General features: G+C 38.6%; 1 protein-coding gene across 2 annotated transcripts; it reads left to right on the top strand.

Annotated features, from left to right (window-relative positions):
• Positions 1–5,631: 5,631 nt before the first annotated feature.
• On the top strand, positions 5,632–26,105 carry LOC105807627 (chromosome unknown open reading frame, human C5orf30). 2 transcript variants are annotated; one of them, XM_012641058.1, is made up of 3 exons: positions 5,632–5,787; positions 13,043–13,132; positions 23,352–26,105. In XM_012641058.1, the coding sequence occupies exon 3, from the start codon at positions 23,375–23,377 to the stop codon at positions 23,996–23,998; it is 624 nt and encodes a 207-aa protein (XP_012496512.1). In that variant the 5' UTR covers positions 5,632–5,787; positions 13,043–13,132; positions 23,352–23,374; the 3' UTR covers positions 23,999–26,105. The 2 variants fall into 2 exon arrangements, with proteins under 2 accessions (XP_012496512.1, XP_012496513.1); XM_012641059.1 differs by lacking the exon at positions 5,632–5,787 and adding an exon at positions 6,302–6,670 and having other exon boundaries at positions 23,352–25,831.
• The last annotated feature ends 378 nt before the right edge of the window (positions 26,106–26,483 follow it).

Raw genomic sequence — 26,483 nt, 5'->3', positions numbered from 1 at the left:
TTTGTAGGAAGAATAGGGCAAAGTATGTCTATTCCTCTGCAGAAAGAGGAGTCTTCCTATTTAATTTCAACAAAGTGAACTCTTTTCATCACTTTTGTACAATAATAGGGTACAAAACACATTGTTTTACACCTTATTTTTATTTTCTATTATATTCTGAAGATCACTTTATCTTAGTTTATAAAAAGCTTCTTCACTCTTTTTTATATTTGCGTAGTACTTCATTAAGTAGATGTACCATCATTTCTTTAAACAGTTTTCTATCAATGAACTTTTAGGTTGTTTCTCTTATGATAATGTTGTAATGAATAACCTTGCATAAATTATTTTGCTACAATGATTTCAATAAAAATTTACAGAATATTGCGCACAGCTATTGTATCTTGCAGTACAACAAGTCAGCAGTATGGGGCGAGGGGGCTCTTTTGGGGTCAACTAAACTAACCACATTTTGTTTCTTTTTTTATGGCAATAAAATGGAAGTTATAGGACTCCTACATACAGAGCCTTGTTTTTATTCCCATCTCATGCAGTGTCAAGGAATATCCTGATGTTATCTTCACTGTTTCAGGCTTCTGCTTGAAGGAGAAATTTTTTGATTTTCTAAATGGTTCTGGGACCCTGAGCTGGTTTGGCTCACAGATGGAGTTGGTGCCCAGCCTTAATGCCTGCCCAGTTTTTGTGGTCCTAACTTGGCTAATGTCTGCATATGATTGTGTGTGTATGTGTTACAGAGGGGAAGTTTAAGGATAAGGAGTACTGACCTTTTTTTTTTTTTTACTTTTCCCAAGGAAGAAATTATAGACCAATGATGATATGCAAACACAATTTTCTTACCTCATTTGAAACACCAAGTAAATCTCTGCCTGTTCTTTCATACAAACATAAAAAAGCAAGCAAGCAAAATCTCTAGAGACATTCTCCTTGTAGATATTTGGCAACTTTCTGGGAAGGGATCAGAGATATTTGTATACCTTGATTAGGAACAACTAATAATGATCACACTTTGTTGATTTCACTTGCTTTCATGATGCAAGTATAGTGACTTGGTAAGGTCAGATGGTTCTCAGGCCCCGTGGAGGGGAATTTCCCAAATTCCTCCTCAACTGTGCATGGGACTAAGTTTCATAAGTTTGTACATCAGTTGTTTGGAGTCTCAGGCCCTCTCTAAAACCCTATCTCTCATCTCTTAATTTACAGATGAAGGAACTGGGGTAAAGCTTAATTTGGCAAAATTCAGGTGATAGCTTTTGAGTACCTGTTATATACCAGTTTAGGTATTGTGAGAGACACAACTTAGAGAAGTTTCTTAAGAGGATTATAATTTAGTGACTCAATTGTGGGCCAGAGGTCCTGCAGCAAGCCACTGTCAGAGCCAGAACTGAGAAGTGATTTCTCCAGTGATGTATATACTACTTTCTCTCATTTTTTCTTTTCTCTTTCCTCCTCTATTTTCTATCTTCTTTTTACTGATACAATTAAAATTTAAATAGACTTGTCTTTGGAAATTATGGAATTTAATAATATTTTATTTCTATGAAAGAATATTTCTGAAAGCACAGATTTTAATTCTCTGATCCACCTTCTTCCTCTGCACACACCTTTGACCCCTGCCAGATGGTATGCTGGTAAACTGGCTTTCTGGGGGGTGGGGAGATTAGAGATAAGTGGGAAACCCTGTTTATGGAATTTTCCAACTTCCATGGTGTCAATACTGCTACCATAGCTGATTTCAAGCTACTAATGATTTAATAACCAGCTTGCAAAGTTCCTGAAAATGTAGCCATCGGTTCTCCTGAGTCAGATAAAAGCTGACTCCAGCAGGCCTTATCTGTAGGCTCTTCTCCTCTCCTCTCAGGTAAAATCAGCTGAATATTTACTGAGCACCCTTTATATGTCAGTCTCTGGGCTTACTTTGAGGGTTAGACATAGTCCATGCCTTCAGGGAACGTACAGTCTAGTGGGGGAGACAGTGTGTTTCAGCACTGTGCGGTGTTAGGGTAGCAAAGGAGAAAGGAGGAATCAGGAAACGCTTTGCAGAGGCAGGGACACCTCCACTGAAATCTGAGGAATGGGTAGGGATTAGTCAGACTCAGAGGCAGGGGTAGAGAAGAATGCTCCATCAACAGGAAATAAGTGTGTACAGGCTCAAGTGATGACGAAGCAGGATGGGAGTGTGAGATTTCAAGTGGTCTAGTGGGAGCTGAAGGGCAGCCCTCACCTCCCTCCACATACCCAGCCTCCCGCTGACACCTCCATGTGGATGTGCCACAGCCACCAAATGCAACATGTTCCAAAGTAAGTTCCTTCCATCTGCCTTCATCTCAGTCTGGTCCATAGTACTTACCTTACTTCTATAGCTGGATAATACTGTGAGACATTAATTCGTGATTTTTTTTCATCTTGCACTTACTCATTTGTTGCCTTGGGGGAGATATGTGGCAGGGCATAAAGGAGTTGCGTGTAGAACATTTCTTTTTTCTAGCTTTTATTGGCAAAGGCCTAAGCCCCAGAGAGGGGACAGAGTCTGCAGGCAAAGGAAGGCCTTTCCTTAAGAAAGAGATTCTCTTGTAGCTGGAAAGAGAGAACAGAAGTCAATGTGTCCCAAGGCAGTGGCATTTGAGCCCTAAACTCTAGGAGCATCGTAAGACCTGAAATATAAATGACTGAGGATCAGTCATTGTGAGGCTTAGCAGGATGGTCCGAGACCTTGGATATTTCTCTGGCCTCAAGTGTGGTGCTGGAGCTGAAGGGCGAGACTGTGTGGGCAGGGCCATCCCATCTAAGGACATATTGTATTGTAGCCACAAGTGACAGCTCTAGGAAGAGACAAAGGAAACCTCTGTGGACTAATGAGTATAAACCAAAGGATCTCCCCCCCGCTTCCTGCCATCACCACAAGCTCTTGGAACTTTGATCCTACCGGAGAGAGTGAGGAAAAATCTTAAGAAAGGCAGATTCACATTCCATGCTTTGCCCCCATTCTCCTTGGTGTCTTGAGGAACTGACACCTACAGGCTGTTTCCTTGGCTCCCATGGCAGCTGCATCAGGTTTGGCCAATGGAAGGCACTGGCAGGAGATTGGAGGGCAGGCGGAGAGGAGAATCTGCAGAACATTCCTCGTTTCCCCTCCATAGACTGCTTCTTTGGCAGGGGCTGTTTCTCCTCTGTGGAGGCAGCTCCCTCCTGGCTGGCCATGCTGCCTGGCCCCTGGGCTCCAGCAACCCTGCCTCCTCTCTTATTTCTGAAGCTAGTGGCTGCAGTTACTAATTTCTGGGTTATTTCGCCATCCCCTGTTTAGCTTCTCAATTTTTCTATCACTAGTGTTACCAATTCCTTGCATTCAGTTATCTCTGTAGATATTTGAAGTGATCTCTATTTTCCTGGTTAGACCCTCCCTGGAACAAGTTGATTTACAGAAAAGAAGGCAATGTGGTATCTCTTGCACTTCTGGTTTTGTAGTTTCCTTTTTATATCACTACATTGTTATCAAATTCACCTCTCCTGTTCACTTAAGCTGGTTGTTTGCTAGGTAACGGAATTTATATCAGTGTAGTACAATCCTTCCCAGACAACTGACATTTTAAAGTGATTTTCTAGAAAGGATGACTTGAGGCAAAGATGTAAATTACACAGGGGGCATCTGAGATGGAGCTTCCAAGCCTCCAGGTTTAGAAGGCCTTTCAGGTCACAAGGTCTATTCTGTGTTTGGGCCTAATCCTTTATAAGTATGCATTTTTCCTTACAGATTGAATAGATCTTCATAGAACCCAGGAATTTTCTAGGAAGGGCTTCTGTGTTACTTCCACCCCTCACACTCCCCTCAACCACTGCCCTCAAGCCACACCCAGTCAGAATCTTTAGGTGGCATAGACATATCCTTGATGGGGCCACACATAAAGCTATTATCAACCACTACTACCCAGTGAATTGGTTTATTAGGTGTTCTTTGTGACACTCAAGAACTGACCCAAATTTTGATTGGGTGAAGAGTCAGGGTTAGGATGGGAGCATAGAGCACCACCCAGGGAGGGAAGCAATTTGGCGACAATGCCCTCTCTAGAGGGCTAGCCTTAGCCTAATAAACTCAAAGGCAAATCAGAACTTTATTGCTTTTGGCTACAAAACAATGCCAGACTTTCAGAGCAAAGGGCAAGTACAAGGCATTCTTCAGAAAAAGTTATATGATTTCAGACAGGACAAAATGAAACTAAGTTTCTGAATATAAAATATACAATGTTTCGGAGGTGGTTTTATGAGAATGATCTTTAGAACAATACACTACTGTGTTAAACAGATAACCTGAAATAGCTTTCAGTGTGTTCTAATGTACTGATACAAATAAAAAGTCCATTTATTTATCTAGTTATTCAACACATACAGCATTGTGCCACATTCTATAAATGAGAAGTTACATATATATGTGTTGGGAAAAAAGTAACTGATGTTTTCTAAAATTGTTTAGAGAACATTCCTTAAAATTTTCTCTTCCCTCTACCTCCCCATACTTATCCTCTTCCCTCTACCTCCCCATACTTATTTTAGGGCATGTAAGTGATAGCATGACATGTCTTCCAGCTGAGGAGTCATTCTGTTGAAGTAGGGGTGTTCACATTTATTTGTCTTCTTATGATCAGGGACACGTATGTATTCTTGAACAAGTTTGAGCAACATTGTTTAAATTTTTATTGATCTACACCAAATACATTAATATTATGTCTTTCGTGTTTAGATCAAACTTTTTGTTAAAAAAAAAAAACCCAACAAACTCTCTTGGTTTGAGACTGTTACCTAAATTTATAACATTTATAAACAATTTTGAGGTTCACTGTGTATACACTCAGCTCAGCCACTTACTAGGTTATGTGCCCTGGAGGAAGTTACTTAAACTTTCTGTGTCTTTAAAATGTGGATCATAATTGGTTACTTCCTTACAGAATTGTTGAAGGGTAAATTTGGAAAGGCATGTAAAAAGGCCTGGCACATAGCGAGAGCTAAATAAATGTCAGTCAATATTCTCATCGCTGAGTTAACCAGTTTGGCAGAGGAGATGTACATGAATTGAGAAAAGAAAATCTTGATCAAAGAAAATAATCTCTTACAAGAATGGAAAAGATCAAAGTCTTTGCAGATTCAAAACTAGCTAATGCAATCAGAATCTGAATTTGAACTTTACCTGCAACACACATTCACTGGATATTTAGTAGTTTTCTAAAACTGATGCTATAATTTGCATTTTCATGGGCTTCTAGTCTTCTGTACTTCTGCTCAGTGCTAAGCCCTTTAAGCAGAGACGCACAAATGACAACATCAGCACACCGCTTAACCAGGGAAGGCTAAGTGTTCCCAGGCCTTCGAGTTGGAGCTCTTTAGTTGGAGTACGGGCTGGGACTGGGGAGGGGTGTTACGACTCCTCCTCTCCTCCCCAGTCGCCAACCCCGCCCCCGTCCACTTCTTCAGGCCTCTTAGCGACTCTCTCTCGCCCTCCGGCCCGCCCTTCGTCCGGGTGTCTGAGCTGGGCGCAGGAGGCGGGCTCAGCGCTGACGGGCTGCGCCTCCGCAGCCTGAGGAAGGAGGCGGGAAGGCGGGCGGAGGAGGAGGAGGAGGGGGCGGGGACTACGCCGGGCGGTAGCTGGCGCCGAGCGCGGTGGGAAAGGAGAGGGTACCCGGCTGGCTCGGCTGGCGGCCTCTGCCCGGATCTCGGCGCCGCAGCCCTGCGCCTCTCCCGCCCTTGTCTCCGGCTCCGCGGCCCCGGGCACAGCGGAGACGACGGAGCTCTGGGCCACGGGTAGGTTGCACGGGGACGGCGGCTCCGTCTGCAACCTTTTGTGCCGCAGAAAAGGTGGTGGTGATGGGGGGAGGTTTGCCCCAGTCACCGATCCCGGGTGCCAGCCCCAGTCGCGGCGCCGCCCCTTCCTCCCTGCCTCATGTTGGGGCCAGGCGCCCTGTGCCCGCGCGGTGCTGGGGAACCCCGGCCAGGCCAACCTCCAGGATGGGCAACGGGGCGGCCCCAGCGTCCCCCGGCCTTGGCGGGCCGGTTCTCGGGCGCCCAAGAAGGGGGTTGGGGTCTGGTGAACTGGGTGGGGCCCGCGCGGGGTGCGGGGAGCTTGCGGTTCCCCGGCACAGGGGTGGGGCCGGAGCCGCCGTGAGTGTGCAGCGCGAGTGAGTGTGCGGGGGCGTGCGCCCCCGTGTGCGCGCGGCGTGCGCTCGCCTGGGAGGTGCGGGAACTCGGCGACCCGGAGCGCCTCTCCCGCGGTGCGGCGGTGCCGAAGTCGGGCGCGTTGGCGCGCGCTCGATGCCCCGGCCGCCGTGCCCACACCGCGGGGCAGCGGGCCTGGGGGCCCCACTGAGAAGTAGCTCTTTCCCGGGCCTGCCGCACCTCTGGCCGCGTGCCCGGCCGCGCGCAGGGTGCGACTGCCCAGGCCAGATAGCACCTCGGGGCGAGCCCAGGCGATCTGATCTCGCCGGGCCCCACTCGCCCACACTTGCAACCCGGTGCAAGGCCGTCGGCGCGCGCCGAACGTCTGCCGGTGCAGCGGGGGCGAACTGGTCGGTCGCGGCTGGGTGCCCGCATGTGGATTGGGGCCCGGTGCTGGCCAGAAGCGTAAGCGGCAGATGTCGTTGGGCATCGCCGGCTTCGCCCCACCTGTCGCGGATGGACTTCGGAGCGGGTGGAAAGCGGAGGAAAGGGGTTTCGAGGCGGGCGGCAGTCAGACCTTGAGCAGCGGCCCCATTGTGAAGCTGCCAAACTCTCTCTAGTGGTGGAATCTGCAAATCTCTGCCAGAAAGGAGATGGGAGCGCGAAGGGAATGATGGCCCTGTCCTTTTCCCCTTGCAAGTGTTCATCCTTAGGGACTCCCTGCTTCTCCACCCACGCCAGTTTGCACCCGAGTGGGTTAGTGACTTGCGTTGAACGAAGGTTTGTGTGTATGTGTGTGGTTGTGGTGCACAGGTAAAGCTGGAGCTGGGAACTTTTTAATCATCTGAGGAGGTTCAGAAGAATGGAGGCATATTACAGTGAGCTTGTTACTCCTAGCCGAAAGAACAATTCATGCACAACATTTCTGATGTTACTAGACTCTTTATTTTACATTGTTTCTCTCACAGAGCCACTCCGCTACAATTTAGCGTTGTTGGTTGCTTTATTTTCTATAATCCTATGTAGTGCAGCATAGACACTAGGGAGATAGAAATGACCCTTTCCCAAAGTTTATTTTTCAGTAATTTCAAAATACAGTATTGGTTATTCTTGCAGAAGCTTTTGGTTACTTTATTAATTCAAGACCGTGATTTATGCTTACAATATTTGTTTAATGAATGTTTCACAGATTTTTCTGTTTTTATTAAGTAATTGTAAATGCATAATAAACTTAAAATGAACAGGATAGTGAGCACAGAGACCTCTTAATTTGATAAGAACTGTGTATGGAATATGCATTTGCTAACATTTTGGTTTATTTAATTCAAATGAGGCTGTTAGTAGTTACTGTTCCAGAATATAATATATGTATTGATCTTACATAACAGTGAGTGAATTTGCTTGTTTTCTCTGTATATTTTGGAGAGCTGTTTTAAAATTAACTCTTAAAAATATTTAATGTGGTGAGAGTAATAAAACTTTATATACAGGATTCAAAATGTCTTTGCTGTTTTAGCCTGGGGGGCGTTGGGTGGGAGAAAGTTCTTTCCTCCAGAGAGAACTTTGATTTTGTCACCAGCCTATCAAAATGAGTACCTGGTTTTAAGCTTTCCTTTGGAAGGTTAGCTGTTTCCACCGGGTATACCTATCCCATTTTGATGATGCTTCCTAAGAGGCAAATTTCTTTTGAAGACTGCATGCAGACCTGCAGTTCCAGTTACTTTCAGTCATATTTGCAGTGAAACTGAGTATTTTTCTAAAAGTAGAAGGATGACTTCACGTGATAAGATGATATGAGTAACCTAGGTTTAAATTTTACTAGCAGAAATGGAAAGAAAATGAATGCTGCACTGTAAGGGGGTGGATTGCTATTAAAAGAACTGATATTAGAAAGAGAAACGAATTTTTGTCTTACTGAACCAATTATGGGTTGTCTTACCACGTTGGCGAGGTTAATGATTTGTTTGTAAGGTCAAGGATGGTTTCAGAAAGTCACACCCTACTTAACAACTCTTCTTAAAAACTATTGAGGATTTCTTTTCAAGTTGTAAATGGTAAAGTAAGATTATTTGAAAGTAACCTCTAAGGTGAGCATGTAGGTACAACTAAGCATTTTGTTTTCATTGTATATTGTACTGTGACAGTTAAACCATTTTATTTCTGCTCAGTGTTCTGTTGCTTTAGAGATGTTCTGGTCTCTCTTTTACTTGTTTTGATCTCTCTTTTACTTGTTTTAAAGTAGTCTGAGACTAGTGGTTACAAAATATTTTTACTAGTCTGAATGGAAATTTTAAATAATGTAATTTTTTTCCCAAGCACTTTTTCATTATTGGTCTCTTCTTTAATAGCCACTCTGAGAATTCTGCCATTTTCCATTTTTTTTTTCATATTTTGGGAGCTAGAATTAGAACTTATAACTTCTACTCTTATCAATTTGTTTGCCTAAAGTTTATCTTGCTTTCATAAATAATCTTTAATGATTAGTGGGATTTATTTACCAAAATTCACAAGGGCTATGTGCTTGCCTTCATATTTATAATCATATGATTTGTGATAAATTTTGTTAAATTTATTCTGTTGCTACTTAGTGATCTATACTGAAGCCTACAGTTTATGGCTTTTTTTTTTTTTTTGTATAGGGATTTTGTGTGGACCTGAACATTACCATATGAAACACTGTGTATTTTTGGGAAAACCTCCCTTTTCTGGGTTGCCAGCGCTGTTGAGGTTTACTATTATATCTATTAAATTTATGTATTTCCATGTCTGTCTGCCTCCCCTTTTGGTCTGGTCTCAAGCTTTACTCTGTATTTGTGCCAGTGCCTGTATGCGCAGGGACATCTAATAAGATTCAAGAAATATTGTCGAATAACTGAATAAGTGAATAATTGACTACCTAAGTGGATACACCCAAAGAAAAACTCAGATCTGTAGGAGAAGCCACTGTGTAAGCAGAAGGGTGTTTCTTTCTTTCTTTCTTTCTTTCTTCTTATGAATTCATTGCCTTTCCATTGTTGTATATTTTGAATAGGATAACAATTAAAATAGCCAAATGGAAACAGTTTTGAAAGTTAAAGGAGGTGCTGTAAATAATTATGCCAGGATATCCTCCACTATGAATTGACACATATGGTCACCCTACTTTTAAAAGGCCTTTCTTCTTTATTTACCTGTAATAATAACCATTACTTTACCTGAGAAATTTGACACACTTGCTGGTTAATGTTTGCAAACTTTTCTATTTGTAGAAGCTTCACTTGCAGTCAAGTGCTGGGTGTTTTTTTGCTTAGTTACCCATGGCTTTCCTATCCAGAGGCCTGTAGGCATGTTTAATTTTTTTTAAAAAAATTTTATTGCTTACATACAGGTTAATGTCCCAGGGCATTCTGTCTCAGCTTCTTACAACTGGAAGCATTATATCCTATCACCTTTCCTCTGTTTACTGCAGTCTGTATTTCTGTGCAGCATTGAGTCCATCTTCTAAGAATTTCATATTGGTTCTTTTCCCTCTTGCTGACTTTCTGAGAGGAGATCTATTGATGCCTTTCGAAACCTTCATGTTCAAAGTGTTGGCCAGAATCAACTGTGAGTGTTAAGAGACTTATAGATTTTTTAAGTATTCTAAAAATGTGTGTTATTTGAAAGGTACACATTTTGAAGACTTTTATATGACAGTCTTTTAGTTGTTATTAATAGGAGATGGAGATGGGAGATGGAGGTAAAATCCTAACTATAATTTCGTAGATTTCTTTATAGGCTGTCTCTTATTAAAGATAGTATATTCTTATAGTAGTTAGTTTCTGGTCTTGTTCTTTATGTATTTTCTTTTTCACTGTCTTCATCCTCATCATTATCCTCTTGTTAGCACCTGTGCACAGATAGCACTCAGTTACACACATAACCAAGTCTGAAATGAGTAAAGATGAGAATGGAATGGAGCTCTTGCACCTTGTTTCACTTTGTATTGCTCCCTTGGACTCTGTGTTTGTATTCTATTTTTGGCTTGGCACTGGCATAAGAGGGATAATCAGTTTCTACACTTTGTTTACTATGAAATTACCGACCATTTCCTAGACTTCCACATCAGCTCCAGTGCAAGAGTTGGATAATTACTTTAAGGCTCCCCTGCTTTCAAATTCAGAATGAAGTTTTGGTTGATTTTTTTTCTTGTGGTGGTGAAAAAATATTTGAAAGTGTAAATATTTTTCTAGTGCATTTAAAAGCTTGAAAGAAAGACTATGTCACCAAATAACATGAGGCCAATTATATGAAAGTTTGAATGATATTTAAGACTTTTAAAACTATTCTTTGTTTAGAATTGAGAAAATTCTGGGTTTTGTTTTTTGTTTTTCGTTTTTTGTTTTTTTTTTTTTTTTGAGACAGAGTCTCTCAGTGCCATAGCATCAGCCTATCTCACAGCAACCTCAAACTCCTGGGTTCAAGCGATCCTCCCACCTCAGCCTCCTGAGTAGCTGGGACTACAGGCGAGCACCACCACACCTGGCTAATTTTTTCTATTTTTAGTAGAGATGGGGTCACGCACTTGCTCAGGCTGGTCTTGAACTCCTTATCTCAAGTGATCCTCCTGCCTTGGCCTCCCAGAGTGTTAGCATTACAGATATGAGCCATTGGACCTGGCCGAACATTCACATTTTTCTAATGTTCCTTCTCAGTTTTCAATCTCAATTTCTAAGAGTCTAAATGAAATCTGTCTCTGTGATAGATGTAAGCCCTGAAAAATAGAGCAGAAATATATATATATATATATATATATATATATCTGTATTTGGCATTCAACCATATAACCAGCAAGTATTGGTTGATAAATTTTTTTCTACCTTATAACTTACGATTTTTTAAAAAATCCTAGAGGCTCTTGGGAGGAAGAGTCCATGATTTAGAAGGATTTTGTGTGAGATGCTTCACTATGTGCCTTAAAATCCTAATATTTTTCAAGTTGGAAATAACCTTGCAGCTAGTAGTTAAAACTACCTCCCTTTAACTGTTTCACGAATGCGACAATAAAGCTTTTAGATAAAGTGCCTCACCACACAGTTAGAATAGGATCCCCTTTACAGAGATTAATTACTATACATTTTTCAGGAAGGTGATTTTGTGTAAAAGGTTATACATGTGGGCTTATCACCGAATAGAAGCTACAGAGTATAAAGACAAGTAAATGGGCTTTGGAGTCAGATCATTTGGGGTTCAGATTCCTGCTCTGACTGTCAGATAGTGTTACTTAATAGAATACTTTAAAAAGGGGGTAATATTTTCCTTATGGAGTAGTTCAGATTAAATGATATAAATTGCGTATAGCTTTTGGCAGATAGAAGATGCTCAAAAATATTATTCTTTTGATTTCCCTTCCTCATTAAAAAATCCATTAAATACAAAATCAATGTAAACTTTATAACATCGGTATTGGGGAAATTATTTGGAATAATTATATTAAATAAAAAAATTATCTCTAGGTAACAGTTTTTATTACGTGACAATTCACTTTATATTAAAACCAGAGGCCTCCATTTGTGGGGTAGAACCAAGGCTTAATTATCTAGATTTCTTGGTTACCCAATTTGAAAATAGTTGGTGGCAAAAGAAATGAAAGGGAGCGTTTGCTGTGTGTCTGTTATCCATGTCTAAAGAAGTTCCAAAAGCTGATCAACATGCTAGTTTCTTGGAATGACAATTCTTGGTGCATTAGCTCCTTGCAGTGTCTCAAGCTGAGGAAGCACATATCTGTAATTCAGCAATTACCCATTTCTTTTGGATGGAACTCTTCTGTACTGGTAAGAATAGTAATAAAGTGCCAAACTCCTTGCCTTTCCCCTTTCTGTTTGTCTCTGTTTGAGAACGTGTCATACTGTTGCCACCTTTTCAGGCTCTGTGCACCTGTGTAGGTAAAATGAAGTTACTCAGTTCATTTGAGCCTTCCCCAGCTTCCTTCTGTTGTTGAACACATCAACGGAAAGCCCAACAACCAAAGAAACCTTTATATCATAGGTAGAAAAAGACTTTGGGGAGTTTTCTTGGTCTGAGCAAATTAACCCAATTAACTAGGGGGAGGGGGAGGAGATAAAGAAAAATTCTCTTACACATTAACTTCCCAGGTAAGAGGGATCCAGGCACACAGGAGATGCCAGAAACCTTAAGCAAGGTGGTAACTATAAAAAAGTAGTTTTTGAGTCATATTCTCTCTGTCTCTCTCTCTCTCTCTTTCTCTCTCTTTCTTGTTTTCCAAGAACCTCCTGGTCCTTTGCCTCACAGCAGTCTTATGGAAGATTTTTATTGTTGCTGTTTTATGGCTAAATTGAGTAGATATCAAAAATTGATTGCATAATAATAGCATCACACATTCTGTAAAGGGCTTTTCAGCATGCAAAACATGTTCAACTACCTCATTTCATTTGATCCACCTTACAACTGCATTAGGGGGAAAGGATAGTATTATTGTCCTCATTTTAAAAATTGCTGTTTATGCAAAGTCAAGAGCAGAGTTCCTAGAAAGGCCAGAGCTAGGACCTGTTCTTTTGACCCCAGCCTCAGCATTATTTTTTTCCATAGAATACCGTGATTCTGATGAACATGTGAATGGTACTAGAATGCACTTCAACCCTTAATTTTTCTTATCTCTTTATTTAGGCCAGTTAGCTGTTCTTAATCTCTAGGTAGAGTTTCAGCAAAAGAATGCAGAGGAATGAACATGATATAAATGTTTGAGGATTCATTTAGTTGAAGAAATTCAGAACTACTTTAATTGAATTAGTAATTATATGCTATATAACTGTATCTGATGTTAGTACCTCCTGCTAGTTTCACTCTATATTACAGTTAGAATTGATATAATTGTGTTATAAGTTGTGTTACTTGTTAAAGGTTTATTTTTGTATTTCATGTTTAGTATCTGGAGTAGAACAGAAAAATTATTATGCCTGTGTTCCCTTGGGTCTCATTGGAAATTGTACAGTGACATCTTCTGGGATTTAGTCTGGTGAGTTATATTTTGCTTTTTCTGTTTGTTAACCATTTGTATGAACATAATACCATAATGTGTTCTAAGGACTACATAAATAAACAAGTGAATGTGAAATGTCAGTGTATTATTGCAAATATGTATATTGTAATTATAAAATTTTTAATGGTGAGAACTGAAATTATTGTTTTATGCTCTAGCATCACTTTACTTGAAATATTTGATTCTTTCAGTAGACTTTCCTTTTTCTAAATTCATACAAGATAAAGGAGATCTTATGCCATAATATTTCAAAGTGTGGTAGTTAGAGGTAGTTACTCCAATTTGGGAGAAATTTTAGTAAAAACATTAATCTCCAATCATTGGTGAAATAATTTGCAAAAAATTCTATTTTTATATTATCACATATAAAGAATGGCAGAAAGGAGCATCGTTTTCACTTCGTTGTATAGCAGTTCACTGCAAGTGTGACATTCCTTTTATCACACCATAAATTTAAAGTGGTAAAAATATGTCATGCTGTCGTCTTCCTTTAGTTGTCTTTTTTTCAGTATGTCCTCTGTGTGTCTTGCTGACAGAGTTGTCCATGTGGCTCCACGTCTTTGAAGGGGAAAAAATTTAATAATGATCTTTATGGATCTTCAGCATTTTCAAAACCTTATTAGTGTGAGTTCATGCTTTTGTATGTCATTCTGCTTGGCCGGTATCTTTGTAGGTTCTTGCTTTGAATCGTATAGAGAGGTCATAATCCTTGGAAAAAGAAGAGTTTCCTAGTAAGTGATTTCTAAATGAGAAGTCAGCAGCAGAATGATTCAAAGGGATGGTAGGGAAAACAAGCAATTTAATTTTGTTAAGTTGATAAAACCTATCCGATTTATGAAAATGCATTTTAAAACATTGAAAAAAAAAGGAAGCATTGGTAAAGTTTTCAGTTTTGAGGAAAAGATCTTGAAGTTTGAAAACCATAGTACAAAGTGATTTTAGAGAATATTGAGTAAGAAATAATGTGGCTGAGTCACCAACTCATTTAATTGGAATAAAGCACAATAAAGCAATGGGTAGAAGCTATAGGAATATATATATGTGTATATATATATATCTATGTCTATCTTTATATATGCATATGTGTGTACAGTTGTTCCTTGATATCCATGGGGGCTTGGTTCCAGGACCTCCCCAGATACCAAAACCTGAGGATGCTTAAGTCCCTGGTATAAGATGGCTTAATATTCACATATAACCTATGCACATCCTCCTGTATACTTTAAATCATCTCTACATTACTTAAAATACCTATTACAGTGTAAATGCTATGTAAATAGTTGTTAGACTGTATTGTTTGGGTGATAATGACAAGAAAAAAAAGTCCGTACGTGTTCTGTAGATGTAATTTTTTTAAAAAAAATATTTTCTATCTGTGGTTGGTTGAATCTACGGTTGTAGAACCCACAGATACAGACTGCTGACTGTATGTGTGTATGTATATAAAGATATAGTTATAAATGTAAATAAAATGACATTCTAGCAGAGCTGTATAAGGTGAAATGAGCCAAGGTGGGGGGTAGTGAGTGCCTGTCATTGGAGGTGTTCAGACATACACCGGGCAACCATTAAGATTCTTTCTGATTCTGAGATTATACAGTTCAAAAAATTTAAAATTTAGAGGACGATCTAAAACTTGGAAATATGAAAAAGATTTCTTTTTAACAACTTACTGAAGTATAACATATATAGTAAAATTCACACTTTTAAGGTGTATGGTTTCATGCATTTTGACAATTATATCCAATTATGTAATGACCACTACAGTCAATGTATAGAATATTTTCATCATCCCCAAAATTCCCTTTTGCCCCTTGGTCATTGTCTCCAGTCCTTGGCAATTATTTATTTGTGGCCCAATAGCGCTGCCTTTTGCAGAATGTCATATCTATGGAATCATACAGTATATAGTGTTTTCTATCTATTTCTTTCACTTAGTGTATTCCCAGTTTGCTCCTCTTCATTGCTGAGTGGTATTCTATCATATGGATGGACACACTCTTGTTCGTCTGTTTCCCTGTTGATGGGCACTTAGATTGTTTTCAGTTTTTGGTGATTGTGAATGAAGCTGTTATAAACATTCATGTTCAGGTCTTTGTGTGAACATGTGTTTTCATTTTTCTTAGATAAATACCTAGGAGTGGGGTACCTGGGTTGTTTAATGAACATTTATTCAATTTTATAAGTAACCACCAAACTGTTCTCCAAAGTAACTGTACCTGACAAAAGCTTCTACATAGCTAAAATAACAATGCCAAAGTGTATGCAGATGAAGGAGCCTGATTCTCCTTCAGCACAGATTTATTTTTATTTTATATCCACTTTTAACACATTTGGTTAGCAGATATTTTCAGCCCACAGTGAATTAGAAACAGTAAATTAGAAGGCCGAGGGATAGGTTGTTAGCAATTATAAGCAGACAAAAATTATGTTCACCAACATGACTATACAATAATTACTGATTAAAAACAAGGCAGGAACTTACAGGAGTGAAATTCTTCTGTCTGATAAATTCTATCTGACAAGTTCCCAAACCTGTATTCGTATTAGAATCACCTGGGGATCTTTTGAAACTTTCAGAGCCCAGGCTATACCCAGATCAGTTAAATCACAAATCCGGTGTGGAACACAGACATCAGTACTTTTTGAAGCTCCTTGGATGATTTTGATGTATAGACAAGTTTGGGAACCACATGCTAGAAACACAGCATGATGAAATGGAAGGAACACTGGACTTGGGGCCAGGGGTCCTGGGATGTAATCATGGCCACTAACTACCTGCATGGCTCTGGGCAAGCCCCTGTCTTCATGGCTTCAGTGTCCTCTTCTGTATCAATGGAGGTGAAGCTTCCAGCTAGGTGAACTCCAAGATGATTCTGGCATTAAAACTAGATGATTCTAGATAACACTAAACTAGCATTAGTCATGCTTAGGAGATACCATTTCTCAAAGAATATCTCTATTCTAAATGGTTTGTTTCAGGTACCCCTTGAAAAGGATTTTGTTAGCACAACCACATTTATATTCATATCTTTTTTCTCTTATGTGGTATTGCTATATGTTGCTGCAAAACAGTTAAAGCATATGGAGCCAGTGTTTTGGTTACTGGGAGTGAATTTTTTGATAAACCTTATTTTAAAAAAGTCTCAGCAGGCAATTTCAAAAAGAATTCTTTGTATAGCAGTTGTGAAATTTACCAGCTATTTTCAGAGCTGGTCTAAGGAGCTTAGGCATCTAGGTTATGTTTTCTAAATTTTGGTCTTTGTGCCAAGTAGATAGGAAGCTTGGTCTCTTGGAGAATTTCAAAACTGTAGATTCCATACAGATTGTAGACTCCTGACTGCTCATCCTGGTGTACAACGCTTCCGTCACAGGTGTTGTGGTTTGGACCTGTTTGCTTTAGTCTCAGCCATGATCTTTGTGCTGGGATATTGCATGCTGTACCAAGTGCTTTTAAAATGTACACTGTTTATGTTTTTCTTTTACATATACCTTCCTTTTTTTTGAAGGAAAGTTGACATTTAGTTTATATATTTCTTTAAAGAAATGTCTAATTGTTATAAGGGAAAATAATATTGGAGATTTGAGGTCAAAGAATGGACATGATGTGCTTTTCATTTATCTTATCCCTTTTGGAAAAATCAAACACGTTATCTTTTGGGTACATCGTCTTCCCTTTCTTTGATAATTCCTATTTATAGGCAATAAAAGGGGAATTAGACACTCGCCTGGTGAGTGCATAGATTATACTTTTAAAAGATATTTATATTAATTTTTAGTTATACAAAGTAATACACTCTCCATGTAAAAAAAATGAATAATTATATATAAGGCTTTGTGGTTGTTGATATAAAATTTTTAAAAATACATTGTTTTTTGCCTCAGCATTTTTACTTCTGGAATTTCTTGTAGAAATAGTCTCATGTGTATATATGTGTATGAATATGTGTATGTGTACATATATATGTATGTACTTACATGTTTTCATTGCTGGAAGAAGTGATCACCCACTCTCAGGTGTTTATAAATGCACAGGAAAAGGAAGGATACTCCAAAATATTAATAGGGGTTTTCTCTAGATGTGTCCGGCATTGGTAGGGGGTGAAGAGTGATTTTGCCCTTTACACTACATCGTTATGAATTATTTTCATTGGATGGCTTTCAGTTTGCATATATTGCTTTTATAGGTGTCAAGAAGAAATAGCAATCATTGGAGTAAGCTAGTGGGGAAAGGAAAAGACTCGAAAGTATCTGGAAGGAAAAGGTGGTTATAAAAAATGTCCGTGGACTCTAAGAGCTCTTTGCGTTATCTCTGCACAGTTAAAAAACTTATTAAGTAGGATGGAGCCCCAGTCCTAAAGCCTAGTAAAATAAATCTTATTTCTTGGAGTGTGTTACTGACTCAAACACCCTGTAGCATGGGAGCTGGCTACAGGCAATACCTGGAGGTATCTTGGTGCTAAATCACCTTTCTCATCTTTTTGGAAACCTTTGCATTCCTTTCTCTCCCTGAGAATTACATTATAACCAGACTTTACCAGATCTCTCCAATCATGAAAAATATTTTTGATAAACTAATTCAGTCTATAACAGAGAAGACTAAAGATGTTTTAAGAGAAGACAGCAAAAACAGCAATGTTTTAAGTTGATGGAATGAGTCTAACAATAGAATTTTATGTCTTTCAACATCTAAGTTAAAGCTTTCAAGAGTTGGATTTTTTTTAATGAGCATTTTACTGATACATAAATAAACATAGGAAAGTTAATGAAGCAATTAATTCTTTGGGTTTCTTAGATGAAATACAGATACTAGGATACAGTGTTTCTGGAAAAGAATTCTTTTTATAGCAGTTGTGAAGCTTACCGACTATTTTCAAAGCTGGTCTCAGGAGCTGAGGACATTTAGGTTGTATTTTCAAAATATTGGTATTTGTGCCCAAAGTTTAGGAGGTTTGGCCTCTTGGAGAGCATTCAAAGCTGTGCATATTCCATACAGGTTGTAGTCTTTTGAATGTTTTCATTCTGATACGCCAGGTTCTCCTACATGTGTGCTGTGGTTTCGAACTGTTTGCCTTAGTTTTAGCCAGAATTCATAATTGCATGTTGTACTTAATGCTTTTAAAATGTGCACTGTGTACATTTTTCTACAATTAACATTACGTTTGTCTAGTGTCATGTATTATAGTTGGTTCCTCATAAATTTCTAAGAAGTACATACAGTAGCACCTATGATCACTGCCAAGTCTTCTGTTTTATAAATATGTCAGTGCTGTTGTTACTGGTTGTATTACGAGGGAATTTGCTATTGAAGACCATTAGATGTCATTTAAAAATTATATTTGTTCCTGGTAGTTGTTTAAGAAACTCAGTTTTAAAAGCATTTTTCGACTGCAAACTGACTTTTCTATTCTTTTTTATTTTCTATTCTAGACTTTTCTATTCGCAGAAATTTTGTTGCTCTTTTTTTTTTTTTTTTTTCCGAGACAGAGTCTTACTCTGTTGCCCAGGTAGAGTGCAGCGGCGTCATCACAGTTCACCCCACACTCAAACTCCTGGGCTCAAGTGCTCCTCCTGCCTCAGCTTCCCAAGTAGCTGGGACTTCAGGCGCGCACCACCGTGCCCAGCTCATTTTTTCTGTTTTTAGTAGAGACAGGGTCTTACTCTTACCCAGGCTGGTCTCGAACTCCTGACATCAAGCGATCCTTCCACCTTGGCCTCCCAGAGTGTTAGGATTATAAGTGTGCGCCACCATGCCTGGTCCTACTTTTTTAAAAATTTTTTGTAGGCCGGGCGCGGTGGCTCACGCTTGTAATCCTAGCTCTCTGGGAGGCCGAGGCGGGTGGATCGTTTGAGCTCAGGAGTTCGAGACCAGCCTGATCAAGAGCGAGACCCCGTCTCTACTAAAAATAGAAAGAAATTAATCGGACAACTAAAAATATATAGAAAAAACTAGCCAGGCATGGCGGCTCATGCCTGTAGTCCCAGCTACTCGGGAGGCTGAGGCAGAAGGATTGCTCGAGCCCAGGAGTTTGAGGTTGCTGTGAGCTAGGCTGATGCCACGGCACTCACTGTAGCCTGGGCAACAGAGCAAGACTCTGTCTCAAAAAAAAAAAAAAAATTTTTTTTGTAAAAACGAGGTTTTGTTATGTTCCCCAGGCTGGTCTTGAACTTCTGGCCTCAAGTGGTCCTGCCTCAGCCTCCCAAAATGCTGGAATTATAGGTGTGAGCCACTGCTCCCGGCCTGTTTCCAGTCTTTATTTTTGCTTTAAACTATTAATATATAGGAACGGCATTAATGGAAACAAGAAGGGTATCTGTGGTCCCTGATTTTTAGTACTCTGTGATGCAGAGTTAGCATTGTACCTGATTCCTTGATTCACAGTTTATTCTAGTGCTGCCATGGCAGAGGCCCTGGTGCCTGTGGCACACACCTGCAGTAATATTTATGAGTACTTTGTAATTATTTATCTTGGCAGTATGCTTTTTGGATACAAGGTTATATTTTGTAATATAAAACAAAATGCTGAGTCATGAATAGGCTTCTTAAAAGTAACAAGTCCATAAGCAATTTTTTCATGGTAAAATCTGAAGAATATACTGCTAAACACAGGCCATCTCCAGCTGTAGCCACTGTAGCTAAGTTTCCCGTCGAATGCCTTTTAATAAGAAATTTTGCTGTGGAAAGTATTTGATGTCCATGTATCAAGATATGTCGACTTTGAGACCATTCAATTTTTACTGTCTTTAGTGTCATCCTTTTTTTGGTAGAATTCTAGAATTAGAAGGTGTACCTAGACTTCTTCCTCTTAAGTTGGGACAGTTCTTAAGGAGCTTCTGCCCTTTTAAAAGATAACCTGAGAAAGTTGATTCCTGTAACTGCTCTCGGGATCTTGACCCAATATTTAAAGCCAGTGAGGCAATTCTCAGGAATGTAGTAGCATAAAAAGTTGTGTTTTCTGTCACAGTTGAAGAATGGGAGGTATGCTGCTTCATTAACATTCCGCCCAACTAAAAATGAAATTTTTGCCAATCGGTGCTCTCTTTTCTGAAACTCAGCCTCCGCCTAGCTCTCTTGGTGCCACACAGTTAAGTAGATGTTCTTTAGAAGGGCAATATACAGGTAAAAAGAATTCCTTTAAAAATGTAAGCAGTTTATAAGTCATGGTTCTACCATTCATATTCCTTACATGAATATCAAGACCTGAAGTTGTTCTTGTACATATGGCAATACACTGCAGAGACCAATGAACCGCCTAAAGAGCTGTTAGTTTTGAGAATACACTATTTTTAGTTTGGAACAAAAGTACTGATGTTTGATAGCTAAAAAGTGCAGTTTTCCAGCTCTTCGAATTGCTTATCAGAAGATCAGCAGGTAGCAGCTCTATATGTAATATTTAAAACGAGCCTTTCATATTCCAGTGCAGTGAGACCCTCATTCAGAAATTTTACCTAGAATATTGACCTGTTTTGCATTGGCCTTGGTTGCTAGGTTGAATATTTATGTTAGAGGATGTTAGAAATTCTTATTTATTTAACTTTCTGGTTAGGTGTTATTTCCTACAGTGAGTGTGTTGTCTGCCTCAATGAAATATGGTAGGTTTCATACTTCAGGCTGTTTGGTTGAAATTTCCCCAGTTTGTAAACCACATCTATATCTTCTACTTAACGTAGGTGTTAAATCAGTAGGTAGATGCCTGAAGATCGTATTTGGATAGTTCTGCCCGATCCAGGTGATATTTTTTATTGGCTATTAGAAACTTAACTGATGATAGTTACTCCTCTAACAATAGTGTCTATTTCATATAAAATCAAAATTTGACCTTTATACATTTCTTCACTTTCTTCATTTTTCTAATTTTCCAGGTACTTATTTTCTAGCTAAATACATAATTTCTGCCTATCTCTAAACCTTTGTATCCTTCCATCTTTATTCCCAACCCCAAAAGATTCTAAGAATCCCTGAAGGTTTGCCTTGATGCAGTAGGATTGGCTTAGTATGGGATCAAACTTTTGATGAGTCTGTCGACCACAGAAGCCTGTTGCCACTCCTCTTTACTGTAACTTTATATGCTATTAACTTGCTTAGTGATATTTTATCTCATAGACAAAAAAAAGATGAATTTCAGCCTAGCTTCTGTATGAATTATTACCAATTCAGAATGAGTGGGGTCTGAATTCATGGATTTAAAGAAGTTTATAATATAACAAATGAGAATACAATAAGGTGTTTGGTGGAAATCCGTGGGTTGTCATGGGGTGCTGGATTCGGGAGATACCTAGACCAGAGTCTCTGTTAGTACAAATGGGTTGCTTGGTAACTCTCCTTGAGTGTGGCACCCAGTTTGTGCCATGGTTGTCTTGCCCTCACTGGCCCTCCCCTTCTTGCCTTTCAGAATGAAGTATCAGAGAAATGGTTCCTGCCTGTAGCTGCCAGTCACATTATGTAGGTTGGAGGCCTTGTCCTCCTCTTGTGCTCTTTCTGTGCTATAGAATAGTGAGAAAGGAAGGATTAATTTGTCATTTGGCTGAGAGTAAATGTTTGTATAGCATAAAAATTTGGTGAGGCTTCCTATGGCTCTCTGGAATTATTAGCTGAGAAATCTTACATGTATTATCAAAGTAGCTGGTAGTCACCTACTATTCTAATCCTGTCAATAGAGAAATAAATTGCACAGTCAAATGTAAATTTAATTTTACATCAATAAAATAAATAAAGCTGAATACTTTAAATCTCAAAAGCTTGATGGACTAGAGTATTTTAGTTAAATAAAAATTGGAAGTAGTCTCAGGCATAGAGTAAATAGTAAAACTATATTGATCCCTTTGGCATTTGCTTTATCTCAGGAATTGTTGTGAATGTTCTTAGTCATGCTGTGGATGGAGACCCTAGTGAGGACAGGATGGCATCTGGTAACTTCTGCAGTCTTCTAATGAAGGAAAGTAGAGCAAGCAAGTGGAGGAATAAGGTTCTGGTTTTCTTTTGTAGCTTTCTAATTGCTTGGATTAAAATGAATACCCAAACTTTAGGAAATACTTCAATTAGGAAATGATTCTTTGTTTTACAAAAGGATTCTTAAGAATTATTTAATAAATATTTCAGTAACTTTTTCATCTTAAAATCAGTTGACATCATTCTGATTAGCAATCTGAGATACTTAAAACTGTTAACTACTTCCAGCTGAAGAGCAAGTACAACTAGTTTCTTAGAAAAGACATTGTCATTGTTTCCCTTAATATTTTATTTTCCAAAATTTGATTTATCTGCAGTTTCCTAGGAAGCTAACCATTATTTTTGGTACTTCTTGTCAATGCAGTTTCCCAAACTGTGTAGTGTGATAATTGTAAGGAACAATGTTAGTATTCATTGTGAATTGTTCTGCCACTTATGAAACTATTCTAAAATACAGTGCCTGAGGTATTATAACATAAAATAATTGTCAAGTCAATGGTTTATTTTATGATTAAATAGTCAAGTAAAATGACATCTGATGTTTTTTATATTTTTAATATTAAAAATAATATGATGTATGGAATTTAGGATTAACTTTTAAACTATAAAATGATTTTCTTTAAATAATTCATTGGGGATATGGAAGGAGGAACATTTACAAGGTTGGGAAAAACTTCCACCTAAGACTCCTCCATACCCTAAAAGTATTTTTTTCCGTCTAAATTGGATTCTTTGCAGAAATTGATCAGCTCAATCCATTTTATTTTATGTCCCTTAAACACAGTTGAAAAGAATTGCAGGTGTCAAGAGCTCTGAGCACAAATATTAGATGATGGAAAAATTTAACTTTTAAGCCAGAAATATTTTGAAGATTCTTGTGAAAGTGTATGATTGCTTTTATTTGCTTAATGTTGAGATCTGTAAAGGAATATACTTTGCATGATTGAAAGGAGTGCTGCATTTAGAGAAGTATCATTGTTTTCTATTTGCTTCTCCATCTGAACGGTTTTGTAGCACTTCTGACCTCCGTTTAACCTGCTTTTGAGTTCTTGAAGGTAGAGAGATAGTGGTCATTTCATGTCTTCTCTGAAACTTCTAATGGACATAGATAAAAATCTGCCGATGGTACATAGGCTGTCTTTCTGGCAAGCGTTATTTCATACTCCTTGAGCCTTCTAAAAGGATCTGGCTGGGCCCAAGGTTCTGTGCATTATACTTTGCTAATCTGAGTCTGTTCACTTTCAGGAGTGTGCAGACTGCTGCCTAAAATGGAAGTCGATATTAATGGAGAGTCCAGAAGTACCCTGAGCAGCCTGCCCTTCCCCGTGGCCGAGGCCAGCTCCCCGGGAAAGGCGGAGGCAGAGAAGCCCCGCTGCTCCAGCACCCCCTGCTCCCCGATGCGGAGGACTGTGTCAGGCTACCAGATCCTCCATATGGACTCTAACTATTTGGTTGGCTTCACAACTGGTGAGGAACTCCTGAAGTTAGCCCAGAAGTGCACAGGAGGTGAAGAGAGCAAGGGAGAAGCCATGCCTTCCTTGCGCTCCAAACAGCTGGATGCAGGACTTGCCCGTTCCTCTCGTTTGTATAAAACCAGAAGTAGGTACTACCAGCCATACGAGATTCCAGCTGTCAACGGCAGGAGGCGAAGGCGCATGCCCAGCTCAGGAGACAAGTGCACTAAATCTTTACCTTATGAACCTTATAAGGCCCTCCATGGGCCTCTGCCTCTCTGTCTTCTTAAAGGTAAGAGGGCTCACTCCAAATCTCTAGACTACCTCAATCTAGATAAAATGAACATCAAGGAGCCAGCTGACACAGAAGTGCTGCAGTACCAGCTTCAACACCTAACCCTCCGAGGGGACCGTGTGTTTGCTAGGAATAATACATGAATGACTTACAGAGAGTTTAAACCAGTTTAGGTCAGCCTACACTTGGCTAGAAAAAAACCCACTGCTGTACTCTGTACATGACTCTTCACATTATAGATGGTTATATCAGCTAAGTGTTCTTGGAACATAAAAATTGGATAAAATTTTGAATACAGGAATGAAATCACAGGTACTTGGGGGGGATATCATTCTAGAGCACGCAACTGCAAAGATAACAGAATGTTGACTGTTAGTTTGTATAGCTGTTTAGCTAGGAAAAAAGGCTTTGGTACAGTAATTTCATCTTTATGATTCTGACACTCAAATTGGGAATGTTATCTGCTTGGTTGTTGCTGAATTGGTATGATTCATTAGAAATTTATATCTTAAGTACTCAAGTACTTCTTGAATCTCTGTATTTTACTATACAATGTATGTAATGATTTGTTTTATGAAATTTAGAACTTGAACATTGCTGAATTGGACCACTTTTTATTTTTAAATATTGAGTTTAAATATTTTATAACTGGTTTTGCACTGAAAAATATTAACATTTCAGATTGACAAGAGAATAATCTTTCTTTACTTGCCTCAATAATATTGAGCAATGAATTTTTTATTTCCGCATGGAAAGTTATTGATCTCTATGGCTGTAAAATATTTCTTTATAGCGTTATTAAAGTGTGTCTTAATACAATTAAATTTGGGATACAAAGTATTTATTTTACAATGGGGGGGGGGAAGCTTTTCCAGAAAGTTTCCAATATGAAATCTTCATAAGTTGAAAAAAGTCTCCTTAGTGCTTATTTTCTAATTTAAAATTCATCTAGAACTTTAAAATGGAAAGGATTCTTTTAATTGTGGATTATAGGCATAACACTGTTTGCATCTGAATTTTCTGTAAGCGAATGGGGCTTTAATGGAGGATCTTATGATTTCTACTATTGAATGCTTAAACTAAGTATGAAGTGATACCATTCAGCATGGCATCAGGTCATTCCAGTTTTAGTTCTGTGCAACACAAGCACTCATGGAAATTCCAGTTTCTAGGATTAGTGTAGGAGTCTAAAGTGCTTCTATAGTTTTAATGGGTTAATCCTGGATTACTTAACAATTTATGTCAATTGCACTGGTTTAATTTGTTGCTAAAGAAATAATGCCCTGGCTTTAGTAACAAATGCAGCTCAACTATTCTTGAATATATTTTGGGAAAAAAAAAATGTATGTAACTTAACTTTTGTAAACATTTCTATTTCTTTTTTTCTTTTTTTTTTTTGACTCTTGAAGGTGCAATTTATTACTGAATTGGCATTTCTGGCAGCATAGAACTGCTTCAAGTTTTATTTTGGGGCTGTGAGTTTCTTAGGTGTTAGCAATCTAGCTTATAAAATAAGAACACCTTTTAATTAATGAGTGGGTCATTCCTGGTGCAATTGTGATTTTTCTTTAGCCAGAGTGAATGGCAAACTCTATTTAGAGCAGAGTAAGTATTAGAAAACCCTAGGAACTCTTAATCAATGTTTATTATACTTTCATTCAGGCAAACCATATGAAAGAGCCTTGGGGAGGTTGGCCCATGTCTTACTGAAATGATCAGATTTCTTGGTGGGCTGAAAATTTTTAGCTGTTGTACATTTTAAAGTAAATTGCACCTTTGTAACATATTGTATTGATGAATGATCACTAAGATTAACTGTATCTGTACAGTCATTAGTTTGACAAGAAATAGAATCCTGTCAGATGCCAAAGAGTTGGGATTTTTACGTTTAATGATTAAACACCATTATTTATTGATGATTTACCCTGTGGAACTGTATTATTTCTAACTATGAAATAAAAGGGTGATGTAAACACACATTGTTGTGTGGTGCTTTAAACTAGGTCCGCTGGGAACAGGCTAGTAACTGTTGAAGAATTCTACCGAAGCACTTATTTTGAGGCCCTATTTTTGTTAAACAAAAATACTAACAGAACATTTCCTTTTGATGCTCGTTGGCATTTTAAAATAAAGGATGTATTCATGCAATGATATGTATTCAGTCTATTAGGAAACACAGCTGTATACTTGTGAAATCTGTCCTACCCATGTGCCTAAATTTCTTGAGCTAAATAAAAATATGTAGCTTTTTTGTTTTGTTTTGTTTTGTTTTACTTAAAGACAGGTGAAGGGCTATGGCAAAAATGAAGAGGTTAAAAGTATGACATATGGCATGTTTACTATTAATATGTTCTGAATAGTAAAGATACATAATTTTAAATTTGGTTTCCTCTATGTCAGTAGTTTTCAAAATATGTTTACAGAGACCTCTTTCATCATTTCAGTCTGTCTTTCTCTGCACCTCATGAAATTGTGCTCCTGTGGTAGGTAGTAACCTATTTTTGTAAAAAAAGAAGAGGCTGTATCTCTTTTAGCTGAAAAAAAAAATCCATTTTAACATGGTTTTTATTTTTAACTCTTTTTTTTATTTTTTATTCAATTTAATATTCTATACTAAACAGGGCACAC

The sequence above is a fragment of the Propithecus coquereli genome, unplaced genomic scaffold, assembly GCF_000956105.1.
Source record: "Propithecus coquereli isolate 6110/MARCELLA unplaced genomic scaffold, Pcoq_1.0 Scaffold160, whole genome shotgun sequence".
In the NCBI taxonomy this organism is placed as follows: Eukaryota; Metazoa; Chordata; class Mammalia; order Primates; family Indriidae; genus Propithecus; species Propithecus coquereli.
Note: the sequence above shows the minus strand (reverse complement) of the source record. Positions and strands in the feature narration are given on the sequence as shown.